The 26,619-nt window shown below is 36.4% G+C and overlaps 1 protein-coding gene across 1 annotated transcript in view; it reads left to right on the forward strand.

Moving 5' to 3' along the window:
* Positions 1-26,619, forward strand: part of SPATA17 (spermatogenesis associated 17) — a 234,346-nt gene that overhangs the window by 23,147 nt on the left and 184,580 nt on the right. The window contains exon 4 of the mRNA XM_011929509.1: positions 14,334-14,384. Coding sequence (XP_011784899.1) covers positions 14,334-14,384 — 51 coding nt within the window. The remainder of the gene's footprint in view (positions 1-14,333; positions 14,385-26,619) is intronic.

A 26,619-nucleotide genomic window follows, 5' to 3' on the forward strand; every position in this document is an offset into this window, starting at 1 on the left:
AGGGTGCAATGGCACAATCTCGGCTCACTGCAACCTCTGCCTCCTGGGTTCAAGTGATTCTCCTTCCTCAGCCTCCGGAGTAGCTGGGACTACAGGTGCCCACCACCGCACCTGGCTAATTTTTGTATTTTTAGTAGAGACGGGGTTTCACCATGTTAGCCGGATGGTCTCAATCTCCTGACCTTATGATCTGCCCACCTTAGCCTCCCAAAGTGCTGGGATTACAGGCGTGAGCAACCATACCCGGCCCTACATAATCTTATTACAATATTAAAATCAGGAAATTGACATGTGTACAAAACTATTGTATAGACGCTATTCACATTTTACTGATTGTACCAGTAATGTTATTTATAGCAAAAAATCTTTTCCAGGGTACAAACTAAGATTTCACTTTGTAGTTAGTATTTGTTGTGTCTGTTTAGTCACCTTTAATCTAGAATAATTTTTTACTCTGTCTCCACTTTTCATAACCCTAATATTTTTGAAGAGTACGGAGTAGTTATTTTTCAGATTATTTCTCAATTTTTGTTTGCTAGTGTTTCTTCAGTGTTAGATTCTGGTTATGCATTTTTAGCAGAAATACATCTCAATACATCATATTATGCATATGTCATCAGTTTGTCCAATAAATGTTGTTAACTTTGTTTAAATTGGGGTCTCTCGGGTTTCTACACTATCAACTTACTATTCGTCTCTCATGAGGGGATATTTAAATGCTATGTATACATCTTTTTCCTCATTAAACTTTTGTGTGCTAGGTTTAGCATCCAATGATGATTCTTACCAGAATCAATTATTACTGTAGTGGTCCAACAATGATTTTCTAATTCCATTGTTTCTCCTACATTTACTTACCAGCATTTTGCTAAAAGAGATTTTCCTCTCTCCCATTTATTTATTTATTCATGTATTTATATGAGTATGAAGTCATGGATTCCTATTTTATTCAATGGGTGGGTTATAGTCAACTACTCTCACTAAATGGTTTGGTGCTCAAATAGTCCTTGGTTTTCTCACTAGGAGCTTCTTCAAACCAATTTTTGATAGAATCTTGTTACTTAACCAGGATGACCAAGAAATTAAAGTATTCTGTGGAATAATGAGCACCTTTAGTCCCATTATTTATAAGCAATTGAGGTTGTATGTTAATGGTATGGACCAAGACAGTAGAGTATACTTATGCATGTAAGACGTTCCTGGGTTCAAGCGATTCTCCTGTCTCAGCCTCCCAAGTAGCTGGGATTACAGGTGTCCCCCCACCATGCCCAGCTAGTTTTTGTATTTTTAGTAGAGATAGGGTTTCACCATGTTGGCCAGGCTGGTCTTGAACTCCTGACCTCAGGTGATCCACCCTCCTTGGCCTCCCAAAATGCTGGGATTACAGGCATGAGTCACTGCACCAGGCTGAGACCTCTTTTTAATCAAACATATAAGAGTTAATACATTTCAGTAACTGTTTTCAAAGTATTCACCTTGGGAATGTGTATTTATTTTAATAATGCTGGGGTTGCTGGTTAAAAAAATACTTTTAAAAGTTCAAATAATAAGCCACCTAAGAATATTTGTTTTGTTACTTTAGCATCTCAACTGGATTTGATCAAAAAGGGTATCACCCAGCATAATCACCAAATGATTCTTCAGATTGGGATCTAATTATTTTTTGATTCTTTGAAAACAAAATCAAAACATGAAGCTTTTCCTCATTTAGATTGGTTCGTGATGGTTTTTAAATCTGGTAAGCTCTAAGCTCCTTGAGAATAGGTCTGATTTATATATGTATGTATGTATGTATTTATTTTTGCCGTTGTGTACACACTGCCTAACATAAGACATGAAACAGAATCATAATGGAATCTCAAAAAATAATTATCAAATGAGATTAAAATAGCTCCCATTTCTTGATTGCCTAGTGAAAGTGTAATATTGCATTAAGCATTTTACATTCTTCATGTGTATACCAACTATGGATAGTATTATACCAACCCTATGAATATTATCACTATTTTATAGATGAAGAATCTGATGCTCAGCTTCCTTCCTCAGGGACACACTGCTATTGCTGTTATTACTATTACTGTTATGTGGAGAAGAGTTCTCAAAGTCAGTTTGACCTCATTTCAAAATCCTTATATATTGAGCTGGTAGGCAATTCAATCTCAGCCCTTATTGGGGATTTTTCTTCTTTATAGGGAGGTCCTGTGAGACTTAACCTGTGCCAGCGTATCAGAGATTCTTGCCTTCATGGAGCCTTCATTCAAAAGATGTCCACTGTCCAAGACATTGTGTTTGAACCTTCCAAGTTAATCCTTAGAAGACTCTATGGCTGCTGAACCACATTAAGGGAATGGGAATTTTTATCAGAGTTGCTATCCCTAGTGCTTAAAGGCCCATCTTCCCCACAGCTGCCATGAAGCTTACCCCTAGAGTTTTAGCCACCTCCCAGGAGCCATAGGAATGCCAAATGCTGTATTGCTTCATTTCAGAAGGCTAATGTTTAGTTCTTTCCTAGGCATGTGGAATCTTTCCTCTCTTTTCATCCTATGCCCACACCACTTCTTTTACACCTCACACTGCTCTGCCCACCTTCCACCAACATATTGCCTCAAAGCTTAGGTTTTAGAAAAACAAAGCCAGGAATGGACAATCACATGTAAACCTTCTGAAACAAGAGTGCATGAAATGATCTGCTATTTTCTTGGGTTGGGCAGTGGGACATGAGTTGAGGATACTTTTTGAACCTCTGCACTGTCACACCCTTAATCCTATATTAAGTTTGCTTAAATCATCATTTTCTTAATTTCTGCTGCATAATTTTTTTGACCTTACAGTTATATATAATAATAACCATATCATACAGTATATGATTAAGTTATAAAATGAATGGTATAGAACAGTCATTTTAAAACTAGTAATAGAACCATCTCTAACTATAATTTTAGCAAAATTCTTAGTCCTATGTGTAAAAGAGATATGATCTGGTTTGAATATTTGTCCCTGTATTAGTCTGTTTTCATGCTGCTAATTAAAACATACCTGAGGTAGGGTCATTTATAAAGAAAAAGAAGTTTAATGGACTCACAGTTCCACATGGTTGGGGAGGCCTCACAATCATGGTGGAAGGTGAAAGGCGTGTCTTACATTGTGGCAAGCAAGAGAGAATGAGCAAAAGGAGGAAAAGCCCCCTATAGAACCATCAGATCTTGTGAGACTTGTTCACTATCTATGAGGACAGTATGAGGAAAACTGCCCCCATGATTCAGTTATCTCCATCCGGCCTCACCCTTGACACCTGGGGATTATTACAATTTAAAGTGAAATTTGGGTGGGGACACAGCAAAACCATATCAGTCCCCTCTAAATCTCATATTGAAATATAATCCCAGTGTTGGAGGTGGGGCCAGGTTGGAGGTGTTTGGGTCATGGGGGAGGATCACTCATGAAAGACTTGGTCCCCTCCCCACAGTAATGAGTGAGTTCTGGTTGTGTTAATTCACATGAGAGCTGATTGTTTAAAGGAGTCTGGCAGCTTGAGCTGCTCCCTCTTTTGCCATGTGACATGCCTGCTCTCTCTTTACCTTCCACCATGAGTAAAAGCATCCTGAGCCCTCACCAGAAGCTGAGCAGAGGCTGATACCAAGTACAGATGAGCCAAATTGACCTCTCTTCTTTATATATAAATTAGTCTGTCTGGGGCTGGGTGCGGAGGCTCACGTCTGTGATCCCAGGACTTTGGGAGGCCAAGGCGGGTGGATCAGGAGGTCAGGAGATCGAGATCATCCTGGCTAACATAGCGAAACCCTGTCTCTACTAAGAACACAAAAAATTAGCTGAGCGTGGTGGTGGACACCTGTACTCCCAGCTACCCAGCTACTCGGGAGGCTGAGGCAGGAGAATCGCGTGCACCGGGGAGGCGGAGCTTGCAGTGAGCCAAGATCGCGCCACTGCACTCCAGCCTGGGCGACAGAGGGAGACTCTGTCTCAAAATAATAATAATAATAATAATAATAATAATAATAATAAATAAATGAATTAGTCTATCTCAGTATTCCTTTATAGTATGCAAAATAGACCCATGCAATGTATAGGCAGTGCAACTATTTTGGAAGCTAGACAAATGCAACTGCTTCATTTCTTTTCCTGTGTTTTCTATTGTCGCCTGAGCCACCAGGGCATGATTTGAAAGCCACTGATTTAATTTGCTTGACTCTGGAAGGACCTCTGGAAAGATCACACACAAAAAACCTGATGATATTAACTGCCTGGGGGGAAGAGAACTGAGCAGTTGAGGGACAGGCATGGGAGAGAGACTTCAATGTCAACTCATTTGCAGCGTTTGAATTTTAAACAATGTGAATGTATTATCTATTAAATAAATTAATTTAAAAAGAAAGTCAATTTAAAGGAGACTTTGCCCATCAAAACACGCACATACACAGACACACACACACACACAAATAGAGGTAATAAGTATTCAGGTGGGAAGTTAGCATAGGCTCTGAAGGTCAAGGAAATGACACTTGAGCTAACCCTTGGGAAGAAAACATGAATGAAATTTTGAAATTAGGAATGAGCATAACATATACAGAAAGAGATAGTTGCTCTAAATTATGAAGACAGTGGGGAATAACAGAAGGTTGGTAAGGAGTTCAGTGTGACTTTTATAAAATAATTTTATATTAATATGTTTTAAAATGATTTTTTAATTTAAAAATAGTTTTTGCAATCACTGTCTCATTATGTCATGAGCAATGGTTCTGTTAAGAAGAATGTGCAGGTGGTATCTGTTTTATAGATGAAGAAATTCGTACTTAGGGAGACTAAATGATGTGCCTAGGGTTCTCAGCTCCTGATCCATATTTATCTATACAGATCCACATACTAAATACTAAACATCTTCTCTAGATGTCCCTCAGGAGGCCCAAATTGGCTCCTCCTATAGTCCTTTATTTCAGGTAAATAGTACTGCAATTCAACCAGAAATCGAACCCAGAGAAACAGTCATCCTAGACTCTCTACCACCTCTTGTTCCCTACCCCACCTTCTATTGGTCATCAAATCATTTTTACTTTCCCTCTTAAAAGTCTCTTGATTCCAAACTAAACTGCATCATTTTACTGCCATGCCTGTAGTCCTCCTTCCCATAGCATACAATGTAAAGTCCTTGCTTTTTCACATGACATGTGAGGTCTTCCATGGTCTAACCATTGCTTCTTATCTAACGTCACTTCTTGCTATACCTGTATAAATATGCTTTAGTCATATTCAACCACTTGCCATTGCCCAAATATGCAGTGTCCTTATCACCTAAAGATTTTTGGCAAATGCTGTGCCCTCTGCCTGGAATGCTGTTCTTTACTCTAACATGCCTCTCATTGCTCTGATTTCCTACGTATCCCTCAAGACTTTACTTGAAGATCAATTTTTCCCAGTCTAGTAGAAAGTAAAATTCAGGAATACTGAAAATATTAATTTTGTTTTCTTAAATACTTATCATATGGGCATTTGTCTCACAGATACATTTGTTTATTTACATCTCTCTCATTTGATTGGAAGCTCCTGGGTAGCAGTGATGAGCCTATTTATTATATCTCAAAAATATCACAGTGACTGACACATAAAAGGCCTACTGAAATTTTTACCAACTGGATAAATAAATGATTCACAGGGATACAAGTTGGAAGATGTTTGCTATGGTCAATGTAGATGATGATTAACATCGATATGTGCCAGGGTGGATTGTATTCTTGTTCAAAATTAGTCATCCCATCTCCCCTTCTTCATAGAAAGGATGACTCATACCCATCCCACTGATGTGGGGCTTGGCTGTGTGTTGTAGGCAGATGGGATATACTCCACACCCAAACTGAAGCTTTAAAGAAGTGTTCTCAGTCTTTCCCTGTGGTAGAAGAATGGCATACCTTAGATCCAGCTTGCTCCTTCAGCCTTAGGGCTGAGATGAAGAGATATGTGGGACATAGCTACAGGGAACCTTAGCTCACATGCAGTGTGAGTAAGAAATAAATTTGTGTTGTTTTGCAACCTACTGTGATAGTTGTATTTTTATCTCAGCAAAGCTGATTGATAGTTATCATGATAATGAAAGCAAGGATGTTTATAAGAAACATTCTGAATGGGTTACTTGGGTATGCTTACAAAAAGATGTTTGGAGCTTTTGGAGTTTGTGATGATGTTAGTACACCTCCTTGTGGTGATATCTTGTAAGGCGATGGTGCAAACTCAGCAAAATCTCTCACACATCAAAATTAGAACTCAACAAATATTTGTGAAACCAGACTATTGAATGAGAGTTTAGATTAAAGGTCAGCACTGGAGATAAAATTCTAGTTCCATAGTTATAAGATGACAGGAGTTTCTACCTAATGGAAAAAGTATGTGAACAGTACAGAATGGTGTCTTAGAATTGAGGCTTGTAGAATGCATTAGGTAGGATTTAGGAAGAGGAAAGGGAATTAAAAATGAGAATAAACAGGAAAACAGAGTGATATTATATCACAGGAATCAGAGGAGAAAACTTATAGGAAACTTGGAGTTGTCAACAGTATCAAATGTGAAGTTGAAGCAGAAAGAGGACTGTGAAAAGATAGAAGTTCTAGGATCTCTTTAGTGGGGAAAGTCAACTTTCCTCAAAATTCTCCTATACCAAAATATTTCTATCCAGCTTTTAAATAATTCTCATGGTGACATCAAATAGCTTATCAAGTCCTAAAGGGTCATGTGCTCTGCACTACAGTGACTTCATTAACCCAAAATAATAGAGCTATTCCAGTCTTGTTTTGTGATGTGTTTGGCTCTTTTTTGCTTCCTGTATGACTGTTGTTTTTGTTCTTCTTTTCAACTTCCATTTTAGGCCTTTCCATTGACTTTCATGCTGCTATATCTAGCAACATAACCCAAATTTGCCTATCTTAGGGGTACAGAACTGTTGGGTCACAGCTGTGAAAATTCTTTCCTATTATTGAGGATATGCTCTGATTCTTCTTTTTATTAGTAACAAACTTATTGTCACCTGGTGCATGTGCTCAGTGCACATGCATTTTATGCATGCTGAACTCTTGGTTTTTTACTGTGGCCTGTTCATTTCATTGTACAATCAAATAGTCCTACTATTTGGGGACCCATCTTGTTTTAACTGTGTAGTGTTCTAGTTAGCTTTTCCTTACCCCTTCCTTACCGCATTCATTTCATAAATGGGGAAATAAAAATAAGTCATTCTTTTAAACAATAATATCAGAAAAATGTAGAAATATCCTTTAATTTGCTTCTTTTAGAGCACTAACAATTTGAGAGTTCCCTGAGTGAATTTATCTGTAAAAAATAAATAGGATGGCTTGTACACATTTTGTTATACTTTTAAATTTGCTTTCCTTTTTTATATTTTATCATTAGCCAATTTACATTATGTTTAACATCAAATGTGCTATTTTTGAATAGTCTGAGAGCAGAGAAGTATAAAGGCTATTGTAGTACATAATTAGTTTGATATGAGGTGTTATAAAATAATGATATATAACTGTAGTCCTAGACAGGTCAATGTTATGTTTTTAAATTAAGATCATCTAGTGAAGAACATATGTATGGCAACCACATTCAAACTCAACTTAATTAAAATTTTTTGTTGAAATGTATTAATAGCCTATGGTAGAGCTATTTAATTTAGAAAAATTACAAAGATTAATTTACAATAAAAAAGAGAAATTAACCAAATTATAAACATAACATTATATTGATGAAATCAAGGTTCCCAGTATTCATACATGGCTTACCATTATAACACTTCTTTCAATGTTTTCATATATGATTATTTAAAAGAGGAACAATTAAAGTTTTATTAACTTTAAATGGGAAAAAGATTACACGTATCATCAAATTCCATTGTATGTTGTTATGATAAATGCCAACAATTTGATCTTTTCATGGTTGGCAAATATGCATAAAATGCCAGTCACTAGTTTTAAAACTGATAAGAGATTGACATAATTGCTTCCATAGATATTTTTCTTTCTCTTCATTAGATGAACACGTTTATTTTTAGATGAGAAAATGCCCAATATTTTTGAAACTTTTCTTTATAGGACTTCCAAATCAGTTATAAGATAATAAGGCAGCATTCTTCACCTTTTGGTGTCATACTAGAAAACTGAAACATATATATATATGTGTGTGTGTGTGTGTGTGTATATATATATATATATATTTTTTTTTTTTTTTCCTTAGGGTCTAAACTCCAAAGACAGGACAGCTTAAGACTCTGAGTTACTAATATTAATTTAAAACTTTAACAACACATTTTCATCATAATTATAAGTTTAGATTTGGTTCACCTAATCTTGAAGATAATATTACTGGTAACTGGGAGAAAGAATATAATTGGCTGTTAATTCTTTTTTATGGAAAAGATGGTATTTTAAAAATGAACTGTTGAGGCCAGGTGCAGTGGCTGATGCCTGTAATACCAGCAATTTTGGAGGCCAACGCGGGCAGATCACCTGAGGTGAGGAGTTCGAGAACAGCCTGGCCAACATAGTGAAACCCTGTCTCTATTAAAAATACAAAAATTGGCCAGGCATGGTGGTGCGCACTTGTAATCCCAGCTACTCAGGAGGCTGAGACAGGAGAATCAGTTGAATCTGGGAGGCAGAGGTTGCAGTGAGCCAAGATCTCACCATTGCACTCCAGCCTGGGTGACGAGAGTGAAACTCCATCTCAAAAAAAAAAAAAAAAAAAAAGAACTGAAGAACTGTTGATAATGACCAATTGTCATCAATTGCCAGCAAACAAGGCAAAACATATGCACAAAATATTCATAATTACTTGATTAGAAATTAATTTAATAATTATACTCAAAATTATGAAATGTGGATGGCCCTAATACAGAAATGAACAAAAACTCAGGCTCATCAGATCTGTTATCCATTGTGCATGGCTTCTAAAGGTTTCATTCTTATCACTTTAATGCATATATTTCTTTTGTATTTTTCAATCTACCAAATGATGCCAGTTGATCTCATCGTGTTATCTAGATACGTTACTCAAAATTATTATAAATATATATTACTTTAAATGTTTTGCTCTTGAAATGGTTAATCATTTCATCCTTGAAGCTCATATTTTCTTAGTTTTCAAGCAAAATGCTCAACAATAAAGGAAAGATTAAATAACTTATGGTATGTTCATATAACAAAAAAATGCAGTTATTGTATATTGTACATGAAAATATGTGAAGAAGGATTTTAAAACTGAGGAAAAGAAGAGATCTGTACTAGATCTGTTTAGAGTAGGTGAAACAGTCTTTTAATAGAAATTAAGCCTCCAGGGCTTTACAGAGAAGAATTTGCAGTCTGGGTCTAAAACAAGAGGTGGAATGGTCGTAGTTGACAAAGTCTGGAGCATGCTTTGGGAACATGAGGCTAAACTGAAACGGGGGGTCATTGGGACTGGAAAAGGCGGGTAATTGTAAGATTAGGGAATTGAATGTGCTGTTGACATGAATATGAAAAGTCTTGGGATAGTGGCAGAAGTTCCAATGAAGAATAAGACTTTAACCTAAGTGTCAAAAATCTTTTTTTGAGGTGGAGTTTCACTCTGTTGCTGAGGCTGGAGTGCAGTGGTGTGATCGTTCACTGCAACCTCTGCCTCCCAGGTTCAAGCAATTCTCCTGTCTCAGCCTCCCGAGTAGCTGGGATTACAGGTGCCCACCACCACGCCCAGCTAATTTGCTTTTTTTGTATTTTTAGTAGAAACAGGGTTTCACCGTGTTGGCCAGGCTGGTCTTGAACTGCTGATCTCCAGTGATCCGCCCACCTCAGCCTCCCAGAATGCTGGGATTAAAGGCGTAAGCGATCATGCCTGGCCCAAAATCTTTGTACCCTGTAGCGGGAGCAGGTTGGGAGGGCAAGAAGGAGAGACAGAGGATAGTGAGATTCAGAAGCCTAAAGGAGGGTAACAACACCAAAAAGGGATAGAGTGTAATAAAACTGAAAAACCTTAGATTAAAAATGGGTTATTTATTTATTTATTTATTTATTTATTTATTTAAAGGAGTTCATCCTACTGGTTTTACATGGTTTGAAAGTACCCTTGGAGTTAGGAGAAAGGTAGCTTCTTATTCCAGTTGGTAGCACTTGTAGTAGAGAAGAAAAGGTAGTTTCTCCTATAAATAAATGCTTATAAGGATAACAGGGAAGATAGGATTTGGACAGCTAGAAAGGAATGGTAAGACACTTCAGGCAAGCAAAGTCATATGAATATTAAAGTGGAGAAGAAAAAAATGTTCAGTAATTTGATCAGATTGAGGTTTAAGGGAAAGGAATAGGAAGGGATAATTGGAAAAAAGCAGCTGGCACCTGATTGTGGTGAATTTTGCTTATCACTTTGACCTGTAAGAGAGTAGTTCTCATTTGTCCCCCACCTCCATTGTAATTCACTTGATAGAGAAAAAAGAAACCTAAATACGGGATGTACTCTCATCAGTAATCATTATCCTACTAGAGAAATAAAAAAGTTAAGTGTCATGTGCCTTAGCTTGTAACTTTCTCTCTCTCTCTCTCCTAGTGATCTGAAATACTCAAGTGTGTTAGTTACATCAGTCAGCCCGATTAGGATGCCTTGCTTTAAGCAATTGGAAACTATTGAAATTCTATGATTTTAAAAATTCATAAAAGGAGTTGATAAAAGCAATACTTTATAAAAGTAATCTAGAAGAGGTGTTCCAAATGGATTAAACACAATATTAAGCAGGTATGAAGACTGTAGGTTGTTCAGTCACAGGAAAAGAAGATTTGACAAAGCCCAGGGATTAGTTGGAAATGATAGGTAAAAATGAAAGAATCAAATCCTCAATATAAAATAGAAAACCAACATAGCCAATGGTGAAACTGAGTTCTCAGAAGTTTGTCTTACAGGCAGGATAACATTCAAAATACTTAGCCATGTGTACAGTAGGGTCACTCATCACAGTTCATGGACAACAAATCAGAAAGGACACCAGTTATAAATAATAAGTATAACCTCTCTGGTCTAATTCCACTGAATAAGACCTCAATCTAAAAGATCCATATGTATATCAACCAGTCAGAAAATTAATTATGTTTTCAAAAGGAATATATTCCTCCTAAAAAATTTCAGAAGCTTTCTAAAAATTGAGCTAGGTAATATGACAAAGGTCACATAGAGCTAACAAATGGTGATAATGTTCAAATGCTATTTTTTAATCCCAAGAATTCTTCCTATCCTATCTGATGTAAATGCAAGACATCAATGCTCTCAATCTTTCCTGTTCTTTTCCCCTCCCTCTTTTTCTTCATTTATTCAACAAACATTTGGTGAACATCTAAAATTGAGCACCATGTTTCCACTCCAATAAAACAATCTACTTCTGTTGTGCTTAATTTTCACCCCAGATCTTTAATCTTCCCCTTTAAAGTAGACTTGATATCTTGATGATAAAGGAATAGGTAATTAATAAATAAGAATATTGCCTGCTGAGACATTAAAATGGCTTGTCATTCTTGGATATGTTATTAACATTTGGTAGGTATAATATGCTTTCCTCACCCAATTTCATGGAATGAAAAAAAAAAAAAACTTTTAAGACAGAATTCTAGAAAATAATTTTTTAAGAACTAGAGCCTTTCTATGAGTTATATTTTAACTGTTCAAGTAACCCAAAGGGTTAATGTTAATATAATAAATAATCATCATTTTCAGAATATAGAAACAAAGATAAAATTTTATGAAAGTTTAAAGTGTTTATATGTATCTCTTAGAAAGCTTATGGAAATGCAGTTCACATTCACATGTGATTTTTTTTTTTAGTTTTTTAAAAAAGTATGGTGAAATATGTGTAGCATAAAATTTACCACTTCATTTTTAACTGTGTTATTCAGTAGCATTAAGAATATTCACATTGTTACATAACCATCACCACTGTTCATCTCCAGAACTTTCTCATCTTCCAAAATTGAAACTTTGTCATGTTAAATAATAACTCTCCTTTCCCTCCAGTCCCTGGTAACCACTTTCTACTTTCTGTCTCTATGAATTTGACTATTCTAGTACCTCATGTAAGTGGAATAATAAAATACTGTGTTGCATATGTTTCTTTCAGTACTTTCTAAAGCATCTGGGCTAGACAATTGAGAATAAATGTGGTATCGATTAGTGGTATCATTCTTAATCAATTAATTGAGAATGTTATATGAGAATCAAAGTGCTTTCTCACCTCTTAACTACAGGATTCAGAATTCTTTGGTTCAAAATCTGAATCTCTTTTTCCTGTTAGTTCGTAATAAAATTGAGCCCTTTATACTTTGTGGAATTTTACTTTTTTTTTCTTTTTTTTTTTTGAGACAGAGTCTCACTCTGTCAGAATGTCAGAATGCAGTGGTTCAATCTCGGTTCACTGCAACCTCTGCCTCCCGAGTTCAAGCGATTCTCCTGCCTCAGCCTCCTGAGTAGCTGGGATTACAGGCGCCTGCCACTACGCCCAGCTAATGTTTTGTATTTTTAATAGAGACGGGGTTTTGCCATGTTGGCCAGGCTGGTCTCGAACTCGTTACCTCGTGATTCGCCTGCCTCCGCCTCCCAAAGCGCTGGGGTAACAGACATGAGCCACCAGGCCCGGCCTGGAATTTTACTTATAGTTAAATTACATACTTTTAACTAAAAAATGTGTAACATGAGCACTACTGATAATCCCTTTCATGATGACTATTAACTGTGTCCTGAGCACCTTAGATACTTTATCTCATTTTACTCTTCACGACAACTCAATGAAGCATATAATGACCAATTTTCTAAGAACAGAAATCAAGACTGAGAGACTTTCAGTAAGTTGTTCAAGTCCACACAGCTGTTAAAAGCAAAGCCAGGAATTGAACACAGGTCTGTGGCTCAAAAGCTCACACATACACTCTACTGTTAACTAAACAATGATATGATAAAGACAACAAACATCTTTTTCTGAACTCAAACTTTTGGAAATATATAATATCCAATGTATTTCTTCTTTATAGAAATGTTTAACAGCAATGTCTGCTTCAATATGATGTCAAGAAATACAGTATTAAAATAAATATTTTAAATCACCTCAAACACCAATTATGCCTTGCTTACAATCATGAAGAAATAGAATTTAAAATGAAGAAACATTGTTGTGTTCATTTGTAAATAACATATTGCAGCCAACTGTTTCTTAATTGCTCAGACAGTTGATAAATAATCCAGCCCTGCTGCTCTCCACAGACAATTTGCTTTGGATCAGACCAGGCAATTCAAACAACGCTAATTACAGTGAAACCCTTTTATATGAATTTCTGTTTGTCACGGGGCAGAAAGCCCCTTTATAAAGAGTTAAGGCACTTTTTTCTGATTTTTGCCTGAAACATAACAATTATTACCTGGGCTCAAGTTATAGTGAATAAATTTCTGTTGAATAAAAATGGATAAAGTTGTATATCATGTTAAAAATATGTATCTCATTGCTTTTATTGTTTATTGTACAGTCATGAATTATATTAATTTTATATTTTTAATTAAAAGAACAGATGGGGAAGCTTTATTTAAATACTATTTTCATTGAAATAAGCTACATTGTTGAATGATTTACTGTAACAGAAATTTGTGTATTAATATATAGATGTGTCTTTACTGGAGAGAAACCAACACTTCAGGAAGTCTTCACTATACCAAGGGATTTGCTGTAACATGATATCATTGTATTTATGATTTTATGGTGTTAAAATGAATATTAAATGAAACAAAATTCCCAAGGATTACTCAGGAGGCAGCTAAGTACATAACATTTTGCATAGATGGTTGGAAGGCACAATTTTGCTCCATCACTGCATCCATATCCTTGAACGATTTCGACTGAAGACAGCATTTCTTTGAATTTTTCATTAAACCAGACGTCTTGAAATATGAATTCCTTTTATGTTTCTGTGAGTTTTGGCTAAAAGAACCCCAGTGAATAAATCATACAATACTACATGTCACCAGCACTTGTGAATATTTCTGCTTTGTTATTCTATTCTCAGTAGAGCACCATTGATTATCAAACTCAGCGGAGAGCATTTTATGATCATATATCTCCATTAGCTCCTAGTTTGACTACCATAGATTTTTCTGGTTAAGCTTGCATTATGTATTAGGAAGCCTATCTCTTCAATACAACGTTTGATTTCATTTTTCTAAGGCTAGAACTCTTATTATGTATTATGTATAAAGATTCTTATCTTTTATATGTAAAAATAGGCTGCACTGTCTTTGTGTAACTGAAATGTATGCCATCTTTTTTTCTTGATTCACAGGTAGCGTATTATACTATGATGATGAATCTCTACAATGCAATGGCTGTCAGGGTAAATATTTCTTCACTTGTTAAACAAATGAAAAGTCAATTGTGCCCTGAGTTCACTTTTAATAAAATGAGCAAAGCAGAATAATGCATATTTGATTGATATGCTAATGGTAAAGAGAGAAAGAGTATGTAGTTAAAAAGTTAGTTATGCTAAATAATCTTGGCAGTATTAAAAATTAGAGTAAAATGTAAAACATGTAATTATAAATGCTTATGTTTTAGAATGTTAAATATCTCTGAGCCATAACTAGAGAAAGACTTAAATATTAATGAAGCAATGCATTAGTTTCCATATGTCATATAGAATACATTGTGATAAATAGATGAACATGGTTCTGGAATATAAGATTCCTGCCCAATACAAATCAATTAGAAATTATTTATATGATTTAACAGTAACGAAGTCAGTTTCCAGCTTAGAAGTTTTATTTCTGTCATTTCTGTATTCATTTTTACTGTGTTATTTTCCTAATAGAAAACTGAATTTAGCAATTATGGAGCTTGAACTGGGTTTCTGTACTGATCTTGGGAATGGACACAACAAAAATATTATTTATTTTGTTTCAGACAATATGATAATAATTTAATTGCTAAGCCATTATAAATGGAGAAATTTCTTAAGTGAATTTCATTAGTGTCCTTAAAATCTATGTTGCCTTATATTCTTTTTCATTAATCTATTAGTTCTGCAAACAATGGATTTTATTTTGAGTGAGGCACAGTAGTAAAATTCTTTCAGAAAGTGCTGGGGTGAACCATAGTGGGTAAGATAACATTATTTTGACTATGTATTTTGCCTTAGAAAGAGGCTCTTTCCTTTTCAGGTGAGTGTGCTGGTAGTCTAGCTGGCTCACTCTAGTATTTCTTCATCCTCCTCTCTGCTTGCTCTCCTGGAGTTTGAGGAAAAATATAAAAGTAAGAAGTAGATCTTCCTGCTGCTTCTCTTGAGCCAGAGGCAGATACTCTAGCTGCAATGGGCTATTTACCTTTCTCAGTAATATTCATATAGGAAAACAATTTTTCTCTTTTAATGGGAATACTTTGGACTGGGGATTTCAGAGATTTTGTACCGCTTTGCTATAAACCTAACCTCGGAGACTAAAACACCATTGATTATTTTCTGCTTACTTCATGTCAAATGTGTCTCCAAGTAAAAAGTCATAGATGACTGAGAACTTAAAGCAGTTAATGACCATTTAGCTATCTCCACTGGTCACCAGGGGAGATTGTAGAAGAATATTCTTCCTCTCTTCTGTGCTACTAGGGAGAAGCACAGAAGATAGGGTTAGAAAGGTGCATACTTTTGTGTATTATTTTACCACAAACCTTCATATTGAGTTCTGGTCTGACTTATTAAGGTTTCTTTTTCCTAGACTAAATATATGTAAGAAATTCACATCAATACAAGTCCCTCAGAAGGCAGTTTTTTACTTATTCCAGCATATACTGAAAGCTCAATTTTCTAATAGCATCATCCAGTGTCAATTTATCTTTGATTAATGTCAATGGACAACGTTGAATTTTACCTGAGTCTTGTGATACTGGAAAACAACAAAGGTTAAGAAATCCCCACACCTGGCTGGGTGTGGTGGCTCACATCTATAATCCCAGCACTTTGGGAGGCCAAGGCAGTTGGATCACCTGAGGTCAGGAGTTCGAGGCCAGCCTGGCCAACATGGTGAAACCCCATGTCTACTAAAAATACAAAAATTAGCTAGGCATGGTGGTGGGCACCTGTAGTCTCAGCTACTCAGGAGACTGAGGCGGAGAATCCCTTGAGCATGGGAGGCGGAAGTTGCAGTGAGCCGAGATCCCACCACTGCACTCCAGTCTGGGTGATAGAGCAAGAATCCGTTTCATAAAAAAAAGAAAAGAAAAAGAAATCCCCACACCCTTTTCTGTTTTAGAAACAGCTTACTGCAAAATAATAATAATAATAATAGAAAAAGAAAAAAAGTTACTCTTCCCTTGTATCAATTAGATATATACAGGGATGCTCCACTTTTTTACTTATGACAAGGCCAGGTACATTCCCTCCACATTTCCATTCTTTACCTCACAAATGATTAGCTGAATTGCTTGTTCCTACTGATCAGTTGGAACAAAATGTCTGTTAACCAATCTGTGATTTAGCTTCTCTCCCTCCTCTACATCCCTGAGCCTTGGCCAGCATGTAACATCTTAACGTCCTCTCCTGGTAATAGACTGACTTTAGAATAAAAGATTCTCTGATCTGCTATTCAATCATGCCACCCTTTTATCCCACTTCTCCACCTTAGATTCCTTTTAGCCTTGTTTTACCTTCCTAGAAAGGAAAAATTCGTTGTGCCTTACTCTTGACTTGCTTGTAAATCTTGTGGTCAAAGTGCTCTCCCTATTGCAGTAGTCTGCCTCTGAAGATTGCAGTAGTCACCCTCCCACTTCCTCTTGCAATACTCCTTTCAAATAAAGTCTCTCCCTTGTAATTCTGGATCCTTTTTCCCATCCCCTTCCTTTCTCTTATGCTTCCCCCTGCTCCCTTCCCCACCTCTCCTGTCCACTCCTATCCTCTTCTTATTGCCTTTTCTCTCTGACACAACATTTTGGGATATCAGAGTAAGGGTGGGAATGCAGTAGGGATTAAAGTGAGGGGAGGGAAGACTTAGCATTTACCTGGAGGTTGGAACAGTCCACTTAATGACACTCAGGAATTTCTGTGAGGCTGTGTGGAGCACATAAATATTACTATGGGAAATTTCTAATAGAGACATTTCTCTAACAAAGAAGTTCAAAGTCACTCTTCAGAGGTTTGAGATGGGTTAACCTGGTAGTAGACTATGTGCTACTTCATGTTCCTAAGTTGAGGAATCAGGAATGAGGCTCACTGGTATAAAGACCATAAATGATTCCATAACAATGAGAAGTTTATAGCATTGGTTGATACAAGTGACCAGTGACCAGAACTGAATCCATCAGTGGACTCCAACCAATTTATTTGTAAGTGGATTTTTGTGAGATGGCGCTCTTAAAATTCTGCTACTTGGAAGAGTGAGTGGCCGAAGAAACCAATATGTGGCCCAGATACCTTTGTGTTGTGTACATCTGAAGATTACAATCCTAACTGGATACCAGTAGCTGAAGTTTTATTTCTAATACATACAAATCTGCTTTTTCAGTTCATAAGCTACCCGGTAACTTAGTTCAAAATTAGAAGTGATTTAAACATGAATGGCGAGTGTTCAAAAGAAAGAATCTCTAAGGGTAACAGATAACTACCAAATATCTATATGGCCAATAATATCCAGACAGATATATAGGTACCCAAATTATGAATAAGACCTTCATGAACAACATATAAGAACAAAACTTTTGTCTTAATTTTCCTTATGAACAAAGCCTATTGTAAGTTATATATATTTGGCTATTGATTGCTACCATGACAACTAAAATGTATTCAATTGTCAAAGAGGCTAGTGGAGCATTTCTGAAATGGCAGGAGTTTTACAAATTTATTTATAGTCTATCCATCCCTAAATAGATATCACTCTTTTGTAATGAGGAACAAATTATATGTATGTGATTTTCTTTTATGTAATATATATTAATATCCTGATTTGCTGCATTTAGTTTTAAAGGGTCACCTTTTCTCTAAAGACTTTATGATGCCCCTACCCCTGCAGAATTCATCACTTTCCTTTTTTATGTTCCTGTTTTACCATCGACATACTTCTGTTATAGAACCTGTAACATTTTATTATCCTTACTAATTTACATGCCTGTCTCCACCCCAACACCTCCTGCCCCCCTACACACTGTAAGTCTCTTGAGGCCCAGATCCTTTCTTCTTCATCTTTGTATCTTCAATGCTTGGCTTATAGTAGGTGGTTAAATAAATATCCCTGAATAAATCAATGAATGCTGAATGCTGGCCTATTCTTCCTAAACAAGGAGTAAAAAAGTCCTTTACTTTAACATATTTTTTCTAAGTTTCAAAGCGCATTTGTTGCAAACTATTTAAGCCTTTGCTGGGGGATCTTTAAACCTTTTTTGATTATTTGACTATAATGATGTAGATAAACTGGACTTGCTAAGGTAAAATTCAGTTTGCGCAGTTCATATGTAAATGGAAGACTTCACGAGATTCAGGATTTTGCTAAAGTGTCATAATGCATACCGATTTGAAGGAGGTTTGCTATGATATAAGTTGCTGTCAGAACCCACAGTATGCCTTTACAAAACCCCTGTTGCTGATTTGCTGCTAGGCCAGTGACAGTCAATTAATATAGCAATAAATCGCTCAGTAAATTTTTATCTTAGCTCCTGGGGCCCTATTCCTCCTGTTTCTCTGTGACACTTTATTTCCTTTTTAGTCTTCAATTTGACTTTACTCCAGTTAGAGTTCTGCTTTTCTTCCAGCATCTTTTCTACTCCATTGTGGATCTTATCTAAATTTGGCCCCCAACTTTTATTTTCAGTTCTCTTTCTTTGAACAACTGTTAGTATCTAATGCAAATGCCATGAGCTGATTCAGTTGCACAAGTCATTTCTCTCCCTCTACCATCTAGATGTACAATTGTATATCTTCTGACAGCCTCGTATAAAACTGACCCTCCATTTTCTATATAGTGAGTACTTGGGTGTCATCTTAGCCCTCCAAATACTGGGCTTAGAGAGTCCGGTTTCTGACAATATTATAAAGATGAGGGTAGGAATTACTTATGTGGGGAAAACTCATTTAAAAATATCCCCAGGTAGTAGAGTTTAGTGAAATTATTTTTTCCATCCTAAGGTCTATTTCTTGTCCCTTTTTCCCATTACCTTGATTCATAGTTTTCAATATTTATTGTTTTCTCTTGCTTATGGGTTTTGCTGATTGGCTGACCCCATCCAGGAAGAAGTCTGTCATGCAAACGACATATATTTTATACCCAATTCTTACATTTGTAGGGGGAAAATAACCCAAGACCAAGATTACATGCATTCAGCCTCAATTTTGTTGCTGACGTCTCTATTTTCCCAACAGAATGACTCCAGATTCTGAAACTTATTCCCTGAGAATAAACAGCTATAGCTGGGGGATACCACCAGCTATACAGTCAGTGTACTGTAGTCAAACTGACTGACAGTGAGGAAGCAAGGATTTAAAAAAGGTAACTCCCCAGATTCTGAACTTAAGTCAGACTGAGCTCTGGCCTGACTTCAGTGGATTCTGTTTCCTTGGTTCTCTCTCTTTCTAAGGACTTCTTATTTTATTTATGCCCTCTTCTAGATCAATGCTCCTTTGATTTGTGATGCAGGATTTTTCTTGGTCCTTTTGCAGGGATTATAGCAGGAGGTGCCTCATCGACTTGGCCTGCCTGGCTGTGCCTGGCTTGTGTTCCAGCCACTGGCGGCTGTGACTGCACGCTCAGTCCCTGGCCGGAGAGTGTGTGTGAGCAAGTGCGTCCAGGGTCTGTCCAGCCATTGTCAACACCAGCACAGGGGCAGGCTCCATGCAGGGCTTGCGGCTGGACTAGGTGTGTTGTCCAAGGGGAATGCGGTGGTGCCCAAGCAGAGGTGCCCACAACCCAAAGCCCCAGAAGGGGTGTTACAACATGCTAATCAGCTCCTTTAGTTCTGCCGTCTGCAGCTGGATGGATGGTGGTGTGTTCACAGCTGGGTCAGTCCCTTGCCCTGCTCTGGCCTGCAGCTCCGGGGCTGGTTTGGCCCCGCCGTTGCTTCCTATGATGTAGAGCAGCTGCCCAAAGGTGTTCTCTCACCTGAAGTTGGGTCATCTCCCCCAGTGTGACTGAGTCTGGCATTTTTATAGGCACAGGATAAGGGAGCAGGGAGCTGTAGGTAGTATTGGAAAAAGCAATAGCTGAGTGGGTAAAAAACATTATTGAGAAAGAACCAAGTAGGAAAGGGCAGGCAAACAAGAACAGAAGTTCTCACTCTGGGTCGCGGGTTTTATCTGGAACCTGCAGTCTGGTCTTTCAGCCTTCCGACTGTTTTTGGCTTAAAGGTGGGGTTTCACTGGGACCACTGCTATCTGCTGAGGCATTTGTCTGACTCCTGCCGCAATTATATGGGTATGTTGAGCTTTGTAGAGAAGGAGGATGGAGAGTAGATTAGTAATGTTCCAAGAGTGAGATTACAGTTTGTTAGAGTATAGGGGGAACATTAGACTTATTTTTTCCTACATGAGATATAACACTGAAATTCAGTTTTCAACTGAATGCCCTGCAATTCTCCTGAAACATAGTTGTTTCTTTAATAAAGTTTACACTAATACTCGTAAATTCGAAAGACAAATTGCTAATCTGTCCACTTCAACTTTGTTTTAGTGTGCAATTCATATTTGCACACTAAATTTGACATCAGTTTCTGATATGAAATGTTCATTGTCTTGTAGTATCCTACGAAGAGTTCAATTGTGAGTAAATTATTGTGGCTGCTAATTTTTGAAAAACAAAATGGATCTCTGAAGCTAGGCAAGAAAAAGATTGCTATGTCATGTACTGCCAAATCTTGGTAGGTTAGAAGCACTGGTACATAATAATAATGAGTTAACAATTGTACAGCAGTTAATACTTTCCAGGTACCATTCTAAGTATTTTAAATATTTTAACTATTCTCTGTAATCATCATAACCAATTCTCTGAGGTATAGGTATCATTAAGCTTACAACTTAAAAGATGAGGAAAGGGAATCACAGAAAGGTATCTTGCCCCAAATCACACAGCTAGTAAGTCATAGTGTTAGACATTGAACCCAAGAGGTCTGGCACTCACATTTCTGTCATTGCTGGTCACTTGTAATCTAGGCTTTACTTCCAATCCTCTTTTTCTGAAAATATGGAAGAGAACAACTATACTGACCTAGACTGAGCTCTTAGGGACATTTCATTACTCATACCCTGTTTTCTTGGAAAACTGACCTCGTGGCCTGATAATTCATGAACATCCTTATTGGTAGTACATTTCATGCGGGAATTCTAAATTAAGTGACAATTAGCTAAGGAGTAAGTTGAGGCATTCCAATGCAGTGTCACATGCTTCCCCTTGTAGACAGAATTAGATGGCCCATGATGAAAAACCTCACTATCTAAAAGAATATTCAGGCTGTGGCCTCCCCCATTCCTACTGCCAGCTTCAGGATTTGTCATCCATCATAAGCCTAGATGAAACACCCTTCCTGCTCCAATTTTAAATGGATTTTTGTGTAGGATGTAACAAATGATAACAAAGAGAATTCATCATTTCTTTGCTGGTTGAAGTCCAAGGTGTAGATCACACAGATTTTTGAAATTTAAAAGTCTGTGTTTAGTTTCATTTATACCTCTACCATGCCTGTTTTGGGCCCTGAAGCATCAATGGAAAAGAAAAGGGACTCTAACATTTTTAAAACATTAGGAACAATCACAAAATTGTTATTAGGACTGAAAAAGTCAACTTCTGTTTCTAAATTAATGTTTAGAGTATAGTAGTCTTCAATAAACTAAACATAATGGGGACATATAATCTGTCACAGACCTTGGAATGTAACAAAGGTAAACTTTATGGGAAACATTTACTCCTTTTAATGACTTTGAAAAGCCTCCTTTGTATCATGTCCTACATCTTGAGTCTTCCTTTGCCTGTCTGCCCTAGAACAACTGGAGCAATATCACATGAATGCAAATTTCAGGAGGTGCTGGTGTGCAGCATCTTAGAGATCTCTCTTATAAAATGAATTCCGTCATACGTTTTTATCTTAGTTTCAAAGATCTATGAGGAATGAAAAAAAATGGTAATAATCAAAAGCTTACAGAGTGTTAAAGAACTGCAGATGTAATTAATTGTTTCAAGTAAAATTCCTTTTTCCCTGAAATCGCCATACCAGTTATTGATCAATCACCTATACTTACTTAGTGAAATTCCACTGGAATCTGCAGTTTCAACGATTCTTTATTATTTTAAATTATTTGACTTGATTATAGTGCCCCCAAACAATTTTTTTCAGATTGAAATGCTCATTTTTAGGGAAACAGAAGCAATAGTAATAGGAGAAACAGTGGAACAAAGGTCATTTAAACAACAAATTTGCCAAATAACATCACTTTATTGGCTTATTTCCCCTTAGAGCTTTCTCTATATATAATAAAAATTTTAATTTATAAAAATTAATCTAACTTGATATATCAAATAACCATTTTCTTTTGTTTCCCACTTGTGTCTAAAATACAAAAAAAAAGGTAGAAAAGATTATATGGTGGCTTTACTTAAAAATGATTAAATATGTGTCAGATATATAAAGATTAATCTCAATCCCTGAAAGTACTTATAATACTAGTTTCATGTTTATAATACTAGGAAGTAAGCATTTGTATTTAGAATAATGACCCCAAGATTGCATAGTTAGAGATAGATAAGTAAATTGATCCAGAAAAAGGATATGGAAGGTCTTTTATATGCTAGACATTATGTTATGGTTCTGGGCATACAGAATGAATAACAGTTTTATTTATACAAAAAAAGGTATCCCAAAATATCAGCCTTGGGAAGAAAAGAAGGGGCCATCTGGACAACAACAAACTTTTACCTGATGATGGAATAGATATTTTAATGTTCCATTCTCATATAAAAGTATATTTCTTCCTCCCTCCTTCTACTTCTAGTACCACTATCATTGTGAAATGATTAAATAGATTTGTAGAGAAAGGAAGTATAAGGCCAGTGAGAGTGGGGAAACAGAATATTAAAGAGAGGAAACTGCACATTTAATAATTATCCAGAATCTTTTGCTCAAAATATCTAGTTAAGATTTTCACATATATGTCCTATATGTGTGAAACTGTATTTTCATATGATAATATTTTATGTATAAATATTAATGGTTGTGACAAGACAATGCAGTGATACCTAGAATGAAAACTTGGGTTATATTACTACTTTTTACATTCCTAGTCTTTGAAGATTTAGTAAACCCGCATTTCTGTGCTCACTGTACAGTCTTTTTTTAGAATGTTGAGCATTCTAATGAAAGTATAATTATGGATAACTGAGTTCTACTTCTCTGCTCTCATATACATTTAGAGCATTAATACTGGATGAGCTATCATCAAGGAATTTGTTTTCCATGCCTTCATTTTTCTTTTTCTTTTTTCTTTTTTTTTTTCTTGAGATGGAGTCTCACTCTGTTACCCAGGCTGGAGTGCAGTGGTGCGATCTCAGCTCACTGCAACCTCTGCCTCCCAGGTTCAAGCGACTCTCCTGCCTCAGCCTCCTGAGTAGCTGGGATTACAAGTTCCTGCCACCACACCCAGCTAATTTTTTGTATTTTTAGTTGAGACGAGGTTTCACCATGTTGGCCAGGCTGGTCTCAAACTTCTGACCTCGTGATCCGCCCACCTCAGCCTCCCAAAGCGCTGGAATTACAGGCATGAGCCTCCGCTCCCAGCCCCATGTCTTCATTTTCCACGTTAAGAGAGAAGACATTTTTTCTTTTAGTGTCGTTAAGGTTACTATAGATTTTCAGGAATAAAAGTAAACCCAATGGAGGGAAAATCTTTTCTATGGCAGATGGTTTTTAATATATCAAGGTTTTGCCATTTGTTTTAGTGCTTAAAATAAACATTATTTATAAGACCACTTACATTTTGATGTTACTTAATGAGGAATATGCATCATTGATTTGACTAGCTTAAGAGGTCATTTAGAACTTGCCCGTTAACAAGCTGTAATCTGCTGAGCACACAATGACTTTGTTGAAAATTATCTATTCAGAGCTGATCAATGACAATAATTGTTTTATACCAATCACTTTTGAAAGTTGCTAATTACTTTGAAGGACATGAATACAAGTCGTTTTTCTTTTTTTTTTTTTTTTAAAGTCATAACCCATTTACCTTGAAATTAAGAAGAAATGTTATAAAAAATCATCTTGCTGCTTGAAAGTACATTTAAAAAAATTAAAAGTGTATTTACTAGTACTGGAATATTAACAGAATATTTAGGCAAAATTTAAGATGTCATTTGTTTCTATAATAGGAAATATAGTACAGTCTCATCTATATTGTATTTTACAATATCAGTTAGCTATTAGTTAAACTAGTCTCCCTAAAATATAAGAAAATACCATATTTTAAACTAAAGAACACGCATATACTCTCTCTCTTTATACAATATATATGTAAGGTATTTTAGTGGAAAGAGTAGGCTTTGAAGTAAGTCAAACCTGGTTTTGTATTCTGACTTTCCATTTACTGTTTTACTGGTTATGTGACCCTGAGCAAATTACTTAACCTCAGGTTCTTCATTTTTAACATGGAGATCATGCCCTGTTCACAAGGATATTGTGAGAATAAAAGCAGTTAGCATAATACCTGGCACATTCATGGAGCTCAATAAATTTTAGATCCTTCATTTCACCGATGGCAGCTTCTTCACCCACTCAAATGCTGTTTCCTCCAGATCTTTTTATCCAGTCATCTCTAAGAAAGCCACTTAAAGACTGATTGATTATACTTAAGTGTGGATGAGTTTTAATTTGTTACCTTAACCATCACTTACTTATTACATCTTTAATATCCAATTTTGTATAAAAGGAATTATCTTGGAGAGGAATTTTAGCCAGCCTTTGGAGAGATGCGTAGGGTGTCAGGACAATAGAATGTTTTCTGAAAGCATACCAGTTGTAGTCTCTCTAGATATGGTTGGTGCTGTTTCCAGTAGTTGCTGGGTTTGGAGAAGGAAAGAGCCCATGTTGTTGCATTTTTTCTGTTTTAATTACAAGAAAGTCTTCTTATTTGAATACAAATCTTTCAGCCAATTTCAGTTTTTTTCCTTTAACATCTCTTTCTTAGAAATGGGAATATCCACTTCTCTGATATTACCAAATCATAAACCCTCATCATTCTTCCTTCCTCACAGTATGCCAACATGCATCTTTTGTGTTTTCTGGCACATTTAATCTTATTTTATTTGTAATTTAATGATATTTTAATGTGTTAGGTAGACCCTCCCTTAATACTATTTGATATCTTAATATTTTCCTATGCAACTTGAATAACTTCTATTGCTGATGATGGATTTCCTGTCAGTACATGTATTTACAAGTGTTCCCTTCATTAATAAAATTGTTACTGTATATGCAGTAAAAGTATGCTGAAACATTTGAAGCCATCCAAGAGCTATAAGACCTTAGGCAATTAGTTAACCTCTCTAAACATCAATTCCCTCTTCTCTCAAATGAGGCTAATAATAATCTCCACCTCAGAATGATGCTATAATGATCAAATTAGATAAGCTAGGAAAATATGCACTTATTTGCATGTATGATTTATATATATATATACATATTCCAATTGATTCTTCTTTTTCATTAGGAAAGTGGTTCTGTCAATTCCTTCTTTTTCCTTCTCAGTCATAATATAATATTGGTAAAATTAGGGAGAGCTTCTAAATTGAGTATATAATTTTAGAATTTTTTTTAATTTAAAGAATTGATCTTGCAAATAAGATCATTTGAGAAGTATTTCAAAAGACACTTTGAATACTTTTGTTACATTAGTTTGCTATACTACTAGTTTCACTTTCTAAAGTTATTGTTGGCTGGGTGTGGTGGCTCACACCTGTAATCCCAGCACTTTGGGAGGCTGAGGCGGAAGGATTGCTTAAGGTCAGGAGTTCAAGACCAGCCTGGCCAACATGGTGAAACCCTGCCTCTATTAAAATTACAAAAATTAGCTGGGCATGGTGGCACATGCCTGTAGTCCAAGCTACTCAGGAGGCTAAGTCAGGATAATCGTTTGGACCCAGGAGACAGAGGTTGCAGTGAGCCGAGGTCATGCCACTGTACTCCAGACTTGGTGACAGAGCAAGACTCCATTGAAAAAAAAAAAAGGCCAGGCGCGGTGGCTCACGCCTGTAATCCCAATACCTTGGGTGGATCATGAGGTCAGGAGATCGAGACCATCCTGGCCAACATGGTGAAACCCCGTCTCTACTAAAAATACAAAAATTAACTGGGCATGGTGGCTCATGCCTGTAATCCCAGCTACTCGTGAGGCTAAGACAAGATAATCGCTTGAACCAGGGAGTTGGAGGTTACAGTGAGCCAAGATCATGCCACTGCACTCCAGCCTGACGACAGAGCAAGACTCCATCTCAAAATAAATAAATAAAATAATTAATTAAAATAAAGTTATTGTCTCTGATTTATTTGTTCTTACAAGCTGTTTTGCATATTTTCAGTTACTTTAGTAATTCTCATACTGGGAGTCTGACAAAACACTA

This window comes from Colobus angolensis, unplaced genomic scaffold (assembly GCF_000951035.1).
Source record: "Colobus angolensis palliatus isolate OR3802 unplaced genomic scaffold, Cang.pa_1.0 Scaffold81, whole genome shotgun sequence".
In the NCBI taxonomy this organism is placed as follows: Eukaryota; Metazoa; Chordata; class Mammalia; order Primates; family Cercopithecidae; genus Colobus; species Colobus angolensis.